The sequence below is a fragment of the Globicephala melas genome, chromosome 18 (assembly GCF_963455315.2).
Source record: "Globicephala melas chromosome 18, mGloMel1.2, whole genome shotgun sequence".
NCBI classification, from domain to species: Eukaryota; Metazoa; Chordata; class Mammalia; order Artiodactyla; family Delphinidae; genus Globicephala; species Globicephala melas.
The window spans coordinates 19940539-19951913 of record NC_083331.1 but is presented as its reverse complement, the minus strand read 5'-3'; the positions used below and the strand labels follow the sequence as shown (position 1 = coordinate 19951913).

Here is an 11375-nt window from a genome sequence, read left to right as displayed (position 1 = left end):
TGATCATTTGCCTGTTCAGACTATACAGTGCTTTTTTTAGGTCTTCTACAGCTCCGGTAGGAATGATATTGGCTGACCATAACCATCTTAGCAGAGCTGAAAAGAATTATCTGCATCATGCTTCTGAGTTTGATTCTGTATGAAACATGTATGCTGGTCAGAGAAATAAGTTTAGATGTGATTGCGTTTAACGTGAGTAAGTTTAGATGTGATTGTGTGATACGAACATATGTTTATTTAAAAATTGTTACTAACCGTAATAATACCACTTGCTATTAAGGAAGCATAATGATTTTTGAGACCATGATTAATTACCAACTGGATAAAACATTCATGCAAGATCTTGGCCAGGTGCTGTTAGCTCACCTTTGATTTTAGTTGTACCCATGGTGCAGAGTTCCAGGTCATCTCCTACTGCTGGTGGATTTGGGTCCTAACTGTCTGCAGTAACCTTGATACCACATCCTTAATTAGGATTTTACATCTTCTTTACTTCTGTCTGCTTCCTGGGAGCACTTCCCACATAAAACAGTCTGCTGTCAAGTTCTTGTCTCAGCTCTGCACTTGGGGTCACCCCAACTAAGACAAGATCATCTGAATAATAACATATTATTACCTTTCAACATCTGAAATAAATGTAGGATAGGAAGTACAAATTGTACTGTTCTCTAAAAGCCAGAATAAACACCCCCTTTAAGAACTCATAATCTTAATTATAAATAAAAACTTAAATAACCTTGGCTCACTTTCAACAAAAATTTAGCTTTTGAAAAAGATTTTCTCTGCAGTGTGCATTCTAAATCTATTTGGGCTTTTAAATTTTAACTGCTCAAGGACTCAGATAGTGGGAACATTTGTTCTACAGCAAGCCTAGAGGCTATTAAAAAGAGTAACCTGAGATCAGCTCCGTGCTTTGTGACTGCCCGGAGGGGTGGGATAGGGAGGGTGGGAGGGAGGGAGACGCAAGAGTGAAGAGATATGGGAACATATGTATATGTATAGCTGATTCACTTTGTTATAAAGCAGAAACTAACACACCATTGTAAAGCAATTATACTCCAATAAAGATGTAAAAAAAAAAAAAAAAGAGTAACCCGATATCTTGGAGCAGCTAGAAACTACAAAGGGAAGGCTGACTTGGAGAAAAACGCCACAGCAGGAATCCTACCTGTTAATATCTGACTCTTAGTCTCGTATCTTAGAAACTCCTTAAATCACTAACAACTTGATTTTTCTCATAAGATTCCCATATAAAATTAAAGCTGTCGTTCATTTGAAATTCATCTAAAGAATTTAAGAAAATGTGAGAATTGTGGGTTCCAGAATATTCCTTGCACATGAAGCTGTCTTCATGTGCAAGGTTCATCAAAGCTGTCTTGACTGGACTCCCTAGCACTCAAAGAAGCATAGACTTAGACCCTGAAACGATCATTGACTCTCAGTCCTTCATAATACTTTTGAGGGAAAACAGGTTTTGACTTGTCCAGTGTCAGACAGTAACAGCAGACCTAGGTTTCTTGCCTCAATCTTCTGCTCCAGTGGGATCCCATCAAATCCTGAGGCTCCAACTGGATGTGAAAACTTCCCATAATGTGTTGGCTCAGGTGGACATACTGGTGTTAAATATCAAAAAGGAAGAACAGAGCTAAGATTGACATGAATACTATTCAGGGAAAATAAGGAAGCTATTTGTTTTTGCAAACTGCCTGCAAAGATAATCAAAAATTAACAAAGAAGTTATGTCTTACTGCATATTTACTGGGGCAAATATCCATTGAAAGAAAGCTTAGTAATATTATTATTGTCCTCAGTTTAGAATGAAATCTTTAAAGTCACAAATATTTCAAAATCATCGTTATTATTGTGGATTAAAATTCAATGTTAAGTTATAAAACTTTATATAAATTATGAAGTGTCTGAAGGCACCTGTTTTTTTGCAGGTCATTTGAGCAATACCAGGAGGATGTTTCTTGCCCCCCCCCCCCCCCCCCCGATTTCTTTCTCACTTGTGTCTCTGGTGCCTAAAATTTTTGCCTTTTGTTCCTGCCTTTTGGTTTATCTTCATGGTGGACAGCTAAAGGGATCTCAGTGAGAGACAATGGATTACCAGCTTGAATTACTTATTAGTGATCTAGCAAAGAGGAGAAACCTGAGGGAATGGCACATAAAGTAAATAGGTTTTGATGTAAGCAGCGGAGAACCAATGAAGGGAACTCTATGGTGAGAACAAAGCAGAAGCAGATAGCTGTAAAAAATGAGAAGCATTCAGAGAAAGGATAGAAGCTGTTGAATAGTAATGTTGCTTATCCCACAGTTTTGTTTAGAATTTGCTCTGATGGTTAATAATGTATAGAGGCTTTTTTTTCTTTTTAATAACAACACATTTACAACATTTATACAGTGTTTTACAGATTATCAAGCACAGCCATAGCCATGATCTCATTTAAGCAACGTTGTTAGTTAGCCAGGACAGGTGCTAGTAGTTCCATTTCAGAGACAGTGAAATTGAGGCACAGGGTTATTCAATGACTTGTCCAAGTTCATGTAACCAGTGTACAGGGAAGCTAAGATGGGAACGTGCATCTTTTGGTTCTGAGCCCAGTGTTCTTTCTCCTGTACCGAACTGAGCAGGGGAAAGAGTTTATGCTTCAGAGTCAGGCTTGCACTTGTCACTTTTCTTGCCAGCTGTGTGACCTCAGGCATGTTACTAACTGCTCTGAATCTCAGTCTCTCCATCTATGAAAAAGAGTGAATAATAATACCTACCTTGTAGACTTGTGAGGATTCCATCAGGTAAAGTAAGCAAAGCAACCAGCTTAACACCTGGCACATGATAGGTACTCAATACATGGAGCTGTAAACACCTGGAAAAGATACATACTGTCCCTATTTCCCTTTCCCTACATTTAGAGGTGAGATGATGAATCAGAGCAACTTTCCTGTTTATTCAATGATATAGCGTCTCCTTGGTTTACTTGAATTCTTGAAGCTAGCTCCTGCAAAAGTGTGTGTGTGTGTGTGTGTGTGTGTGTGTGTAAATGTATCTGTGAATGTCTTCAGGTACACCTGTACACGTGTACCCACAGGTGGAACCAGACATAGTGATCAAACATGGAACATTTGTCTGCTACAGATAACTAGAAACGGGATCATTACTATAAATCTAACTCAACCAGGTAGGTCCTAGCTCTATGACCAAGCCCCAGAAGCACAGGCTTTGTACTCTCAGAACACCTGGATGGTACCTGGAGTTCCCAGCCTGATGAGATGGGAGGTTTCGGGCAACTTTCTTTTAGCGGACACAGCTATAGACTCAAAAAGTTGCATTTATTTTTGAGTATACTTTATTTACAATTATTCATTCTTTCGTGAAATCTTTTAGAATAGCCTTGATTAAAATCATGACATAAAAATCTTCGCTGTATTTGTTACATATGGCACAGAATAATTTAACACTTTATAATATGTTTCATTGATGCACAAATGGAAGAAGCTCCTTGTGCAAAATTAGTACAGTAACTTGGTTCAATTTGGCTATGGTAGCATTTTAAAAAGTGACCATGAGATGGTGCTGTGCCCAAGTAGATTAAGTGTATGCTTTAACCTGAAAATTTTCCCTAATTATGGCACTTAATTCTACTCTTTAAACTTAGAAGAATCTACCGTTCAACTTAAAAGAATAAGGTTGGTCGCTTTAACAATATTGACTAGGAGTGAGTCCTTTGATCACAGATCCATGAATAATTCAAGGACTGTTTCCCTGGAGTGAGGGGTGTGTTAAAAAGCCTTAGTGGGACTTCCCTGGTGGTCCTGTGATTCGGACTCCGCGCTTTCACGGCCCAGGGCGCGGGTTCAATCCCTGACTGGGGAATTAAGATCCTGCAATCTGCATGGCGTGGCCGAAGAAGAAAAGAAAAAAAAAGAAAAAAGAAAAAACAAAAGCCTTAGTAATCAGAACGTCCCCAGACTAAACAAAGGGCCCAGAGGTACCATTTTATTTAGGATCAATCAACTATGTGAAAGGAGCATTGTTTTCACCACCCTCATAGAATTGTGTTAAAAGTCTTCCCACAAAATTAGGTCAACATCCAGTTTATTTAAAGAGCTGACATTTCTGTTACAATCTGCTTTGACAGCAATGGAAGGTCATAGAAACATTAGAACATGAAATTCACATTTAAATTGACATGATACAAACATGCACACGTGTATATACTGTGTTTTCATTAATGACTTGCTTTTCCTCCATATAAATATATAAATACTGAGTAAAGTGCATGGGAACATGTCTGTACAAGAATACAGATACATGTTTGTCTATATACACTTGAATAGATAATTATGGAGAGAAAAAACATAACACATTTGTAATATATATGTAGTCAAAAGACTTATCAGGCAGTATTTATGTTCATTCTCATCAAGATTGAGTATATCGGTGTAGAATCTGTAGTCTTTTCTCTAATATGTAATGAGATGGGCAGAGTTATAAACTAAGGCAAAATACATTAGAGTAGAGACTTTTTAACATTTGTATCAGTTAGTATGGTATAATCATGAAAATAGTTTAGTTCAAATGCAGCCTAGATACTAGCAGCTTATTATAAATTCTAGCTTTGAAAAAAAACCCTTTCAGTGTACCTAAAAGGACATAATTAGGACAGACCTAATGCATTTCCAAATTACACAACAGAACCTCCCACATTCTTTAGTTTTCAAATATATAGTTTTTTCTAATGGCATACAGCAAAAACTATTCCTCATTCAATAGAAATGCTTCAGTATTGTCATCACATATCTAACATCCATTCCAATAAGAATGTGCAATTTAACCTAGAGTAATAATATCAAGGTGAATTAACTGCTGTTAATCTCTGTCTCCTTAACAAACTTTTCTATGAAACATTATATTACTGCTTTTTTGGGGGGTAGGATGTCCAGTGTCAGTGAGTAATAAATGAGTTTGTTTTCAGGAAAGTGGAATAATATTTTGCTCAAAACTATGGTAGTCATAGTTGGGGTCCAAGTTGAAGCTCATATTCCTAAATTAATTGCAGATTTTGACCTCAAGTGGTATTTTCCCCCTCCTTTGTTTGGTTGGTATTCGTTGGCAACCAGTCAGGAAACTTACTGAGAAAACTACCCTTGGAGTTGAAATAAACTTGTTTCTAAGCCAGGTGAGAAGGAAATAAATTGAACAGATTTTCCAAATGTCTGTTAATTACTGTTTTGATAAGTGCCATTCAAATTAGGTCCTTTTCTTTAAAGGCAAAGATCTTGTTTTAATTATTTTTATATCCTTAGTACCTAGGAAATTTCTTCACAGATGGTGTACACTCAATCAATGATTGTGAATCCAAAGCTGAACAGTTTTAGTAAATAATATAGATTGATCTGAAAGCATCGATTTATCTGATGGGTGCCAACAGGTGGGTCACCTGCGTTTTACAGAGATGTCCTAAGACTCTACTGCTGTCAGTAGCCAAAAACCTGACTTTATTCCTCAATCCTGACACAGTTACATCAATACCTCTTACTGCTCAGAGGAGCGCAGGCATGACGCAGTCATTAAAGAGCAAGTTACCAAACGCTTCTGTGGTGCTCTTAGGAGAAGCAGTTTCTAGAAATGTATCTGGTAATGTTTGATTATCCTTTTGATAATTTACCTAATAGAGCAAACACTTAAACAAGACCACACTGGAAATTCAGAATAAAGCACAAGTAGTAGAAGAGAAAGCAGCAATAGTTATTAAATAACACTTAAAATCTTGTTCACTTCTGAGAAGAATTAATTTGAAGTGCAGCAAATGCCAGCAACTTTGTGAATATTGCAAAATGGCATCTATGAAAGAGCAGGATTGAAAAAGTTGTCAAGTATTTCTTTTAAGTATCTTAGCAGTACAGATTTCATAACACTGTCTTTAGTGTCTTTTTGTTATTGTCATCCAAAACGCGTATTATGGTAAGTTTTAAAGAGAATTTTTTCTTTATGTAAGAGGCCATTATATTCATCCAATGTTTCACTATTTAGAGCTATTTTTGTTTACAGCGACAGGTAACCAACTCATGCCATCAATTAACAACACAGTAGCAAGTTTTTCACTTGCAAATAGAAGAAAATTTAGATTTATTTATGGCCTCATTGTAACTATACAATAAAAGCTAATTATTTTAAAGACATATAATTTACAATGTTAAAAATAATATCATAAAGCTCACAGCTGAAATGCTGTCAGAATATTTTTGAAGTGCACGTTTTGTGGCATTGAACCCTGCTTTTCACTGACATAATAAAATGAGGCATATAGATATTATTGTTGGTTCCATTAGACTGGCCTAATCTTTTCCAGTCTCCCTATTTTCTTTTCTTTTTCCTTTTTCCTCCCAGATAAGGGGAAAATTGCTCAGTGTGCCCTCCGCAGTTGCCATGGCAACCAATCCATCACACACAGCTAACCTTTTCATTCACTGTGTTGATATTATCTGTAGGAGCATCTTCTGAATGTTGTTTTCCTAGAGCAACCATAGTGCAGTCGTTATCTGTCGTCTTGTCATCTTCCTTTGAATTCTTTCTTTGTCCCATTTGGAGTTGACTAGACTTGTAGGCCAAGGCCGGGATAGTGTTCACTAAAATTAACTGCAATGGTTTTTTATTTTCCTTGTACTGACACTGAATATACCTGGAAAAGGCTGACCTGTAGGTCTTATTGAACAGTGTGTACACTAGAGGGTTGACCGCTGAGGAGAGGTAACCGATCCAAACGAACACGTTGAGCAGGGCTCCGATGACATCCTCGTTGCAGGACTCTTTGCAGATGACGGCCATTATGTTGGTGATGAAGAAGGGGCACCACATCACCACAAACAGAAAGAAGACGATGCCCAGCACCTTGCAAGCCTTCTGTTCGTTGCTGATGGACTGCATAGTCCTCCTGCCGTAGGAGCCTGGCTCCCTGTGGATGGACCGCTGGAAGAGCTTTTCTGAAGACAGGGAGCCCTGAGGCAGGAAGCTGAAAGAAGCTAATTTGGCCCGTGTTCCAAGATCACTCACACACAGAGTAGCTTCTTTCTGGAGCGACTTGATGGTTAGAAAGTAGGTGATCACCATGATGGTTAAGGGAATGAAAAAGGACACGAAAGAGCCAATCAGGACAAAGTTATCATCGGCGAGTAAGCAACTCCCTTCCTTAAAGACCTTCGAATCATCCTGGAGCCCAAAGACTGGTATTGGCATAGATATACCTGGAGTTGGACAGAAAATGAAACATGATTATTAAGGAATTGAGTATATGAAGGCAGGAGCATCACCACATAATGGCTGTTCACAGGATTTTATATTAGCATTGTTCAAAACTTAACACAGGGACTTCCCTGGCAGTCCAGTGGTTAAGACTTTGCCTTCCAATGCAAGGGGTGCAGGTTTGATCCCTGGTCGGGGAGCTCACATCCCATATGCCTCGTGGCCAAAAAATCAAAACATAAAACAGAAGCAGTATTGTAATAAATTCAATGAAGACTTTAAAAATGGTCCACATTAAAAAAAAAAAATCTAAAAAAACCGCTTAACATATGCTTTCAAAGAGAATTAAAATTCCCTTGGACTTACGTATCTGTTTTATAAATATATATTACATGGTTCCTTATATTTACATTGCCCTATATAGACAATCCTTTACTTATAAAGAAATACAATAAATCTAAGTTTAATTTTTTTCATGCTATATTTTTCTGATTATAACATTATACTTATTAACTGAAGAAGAAACATAAAAATGACCAAATGATGCCACCACCCAGAGATAATCATCATTAACAATTTGATGATGTTTATTTTAGGCACACACACACACACACACCATGCACGCACATTTAAAAACAAATTCAGATTCTATTTCATATACAATTCTATAACACTTTTTTTCACCTTACGTATCATGAGCATGGCTTATACAAATAACTTCATAAAATCAAAAACAAAATATATTTTCTGGGCTTCCCTGGTGGCGCAGTGGTTGGGAGTCCGCCTGCCGATGCAGGGGACGCGGGTTCGCGCCCTGGTCCGGGAAGATCCCACATGCCATGTGAGCGGCGGGGCCCGTGAGCCATGGCCGCTGAGCTTGCGCGTCTGGAGCCTGTTGCTCCGCAATGGGAGAGGCCACAGCAGTGAGAGGCCCGTGTACCAAAAAAAAAAAAAATATATATATATATATATATATATATATATTCTTTCTAGAAAATTTGGAAAATGCAAAAAAGTAACAACAAGTAAAGAATAATAACGTATTCCTGCCAGTCAGGGGCAACCATAATTTACTTTTTGTGTAGTTTTATTCTTCCATTTCCATGCATATATATATATATGTGCATGCAATATTTTATGTGCAGTTTTATATCTTCTTATTCCATTTAACATTAAATCATAAAATTGCACATATCTTAAAGTATTTTTGAAAAACATGTTTTCTAATGTGAATTTAAATTTAACCAATTTTGATTCTTTTTAAAAAATTTTTATTATGGAAAAATTGTAACATATACAAACAACACAAAACAAAAGAAAACAAAATCCAGCACAATGAACCTATTGCCCAGCTTCAGCAATGATCAACTCAAGGCCAATCTTGTTTCACCCATATCCCTACTTGCGGCAACCCTCCCATGTTATTTTGAAACAAATCCCAGACATCATATCATTCAATCTGTAAACATTTTAGTGTATATATATATATATATATATATATACACACATATATATAAGCTATTCACTCTTAAAAATCCTAATACTATCACAATACCATTCCTACTTCTAAGTAGAAATTTAATATTTCCTTAATATCATTAAATATAGAGTTGGTGTTCACATTTCCAGTGTCCCATAAAAGTCATTATATATTTTTAATAATATTTTTATAAGTAGCACATTCCAAAGGGTGGATTACAAACAAGTAAGCAGCCAGAGACTTTTCTTATTGACAGATACAAATTTGGGTACGTAATGAGACATATATATGGGAACGTGAGCCGTGGTCAGTTGCTTTGTCACTCCCATTTGGGGAACCTGTAAAGGTCTTAGGCTCAGGCAGAGGAGGGAGCAGAGGGAATGAAGGCAACAGTTGGCCTCTAATCATGCTAATTTCTCCCCCATGATGATAGGACCAGCTGGCCACAACCACCATTGTACAGTTCGGGGCAAGTGGGAATGTCTTCCTCTACTGGCCTGGGACTGGTCAGGCCAGGCAATCATGTGTTTGTCATAAAGGAAGAATCAGGATGATGGAGAAAGGAGAGGAAACATGATTCAAATACTCTTTATAACTTAGTTTAAGGTTGCTTCCTTTGTGAAGGGTAGATACCACAGGGGCACCCTGGGAGAGGCAGCAAAATTGTCTTCCTAACTCTTGCCCATGTTTTCAGCTCCTTCCGAACTGTATAATAGGGAGTATCCTGGTCCCTGCTTCTGACCACCCTTTAGAGTCTAGTAAGTGGTCACAATCCAGCCAGGAACACAGGTTCATTCCAGAGGTGGGAGCTACCGCTTGCTTGACTCTTGCTATCCGTGGAAAAACTTCCTTTGAGGATCTATAATCTAACTTCTGCATACTCAGAACAGAGCTTATCACCATCCAACTATGGATTGGACTGTCCTAACCTCGCGTCACCTCACACTGGCCATCCTTGCAAGGAGGGTGCATTAGCTTGAGTTAATGTAATGCTTAACACAAATCTCCCCCAGTGACATTCGCCACTATCTTCACAGACTGAGTTGTCAATATCTGTCACTTGTCTGTGCAGGGCCATCCCAGGATTCGTGGAAGGTGGAGGCAAATGACGTCAGAGCCGTTCTTAAGGGCACTCAGTGTGGTTGATGACTCTTCATTTCCTTCATTCCTCTCTGTCCCTGGCCTGTTTCTGGGAACATTCTGTGGGCCAAGGAGAGACGGAAGAAATGTGGCTCCAAGAGGGACATCCTCTGAGATTCAGTTTTGCTTATCCTTCAAAATACTCTTGATTGTAAAAGTTAAGACACGGTTTCCAAGAAGAGTGTTTTGTTGTTCTAATGTTTGAACATATTATCTGTGGAAGGTGTTGCCTGTACTAATCTACAGGATCTTTGTTAGTGTAGTTGTTCACTAATTAGAACGGATGCAACCAGCATGCCTCCCTGGATGTGGTGAGGATAAAATGAATGAAATATGCGGAACACCTAGGACAGTGCTTAGTGCAGAGTAGATGTTCTACCAATGGTAGGTAAACATGAGAGTAGCTTTCTTTGCAGGATTATTCAGATTAAATACACTAACTTGATTTTTCTCTAATTTTGTTCTATTTTGCTTGGCTTGTGTATGCTGGACTATAATGTATAACAGATCTTAAATCAAACGAAGTTAAAAAGACTTTTGGCTATTGTCTCTATAGTTAATAAATAATGATGTAATTATTATCTTCTGCCAGGGTGACAAAGGGTCTCAATCAATTTTAGTTTTGTACAGCTACAACTGTAGATTGCTTTTCTAAAGTGATGAATTATAGCCATTATGATTAGTCATGATATACAGAAACAAAATATCAACTGTCCAAGAAAAAAGTATATGATTTTGTTATTCAACTCTTGGGTGTGCATTTTCCTGATTAATACAAAGGAAGTCACCACCTTGAGAGCCTTTTGCCCTATTTGTTTGTGACCTGGTAATTTATATAAGAGGCAATTCTCAATTACCAGAAGATAGGATTACCTAAAACACCAAATTTCAGTCACTTGGAATTCATATATGTACCGTGCCCTTGTTTGAGGAGAAGACATACTTTCTCTCTCTCTCTCTTTCACACACACACACACCACCCCCTCCAGAATGGCCCAACTTCTGTGGTCAGGGAGGGAAAGGGATGATGGAGCCATTTCACTGAAGTGCAGATTCCTCCATTAGGTCCCTGGGATGAAGAGCCGTTTCAAAGCAGCTGGGGCAAGAGGACACAGATAGGTCATCTACTAGGGAGACCTTGGTTTGGAGGGGCAGAATCAAACTGATTAGGTCTTTCAGTGGCCCATTCCTCTTTATATGTAACAAAAATATCTTGAATGCTCTCAAATACCGTTCTTTTCAGTGTCTTACTCATAGTAGATGGTAAGCAAGGGTTTAGGGAAAGAATACCTAGACAGTTAAAGCAATACTCTATAAAAGAGGGGGAGGGATTTATGGCAAAGAACATTTAGATAGACTTTGTGGGTACAATAAGCAATTCAAAAACAAGCTCCTACCAAGAGAGACGAAGATACTCCCTGATAGCCAAGATTGTGGTCACAGCCATCTCCAGTGCATTAATTTTCTGATTGCTTTGTTTGATAATAGCTGCTTTTGGAGACCTGAGATCTCCTC

General features: G+C 38.1%; 1 protein-coding gene across 2 annotated transcripts in view; it reads right to left on the bottom strand.

Annotated features, from left to right (window-relative positions):
• Nucleotides 1-4615: 4615 nt before the first annotated feature.
• HTR2A (5-hydroxytryptamine receptor 2A) overlaps nucleotides 4616-11375 on the bottom strand; it is a 58435-nt gene continuing 51675 nt past the window's right edge. For both annotated transcript variants that reach the window (XM_030882275.2, XM_060288188.1), the window contains one exon: nucleotides 4616-7242. In XM_030882275.2, the coding sequence (XP_030738135.1) occupies nucleotides 6443-7242 (800 nt within the window). In that variant the 3' untranslated portion in view covers nucleotides 4616-6442. The remainder of the gene's footprint in view (nucleotides 7243-11375) is intronic.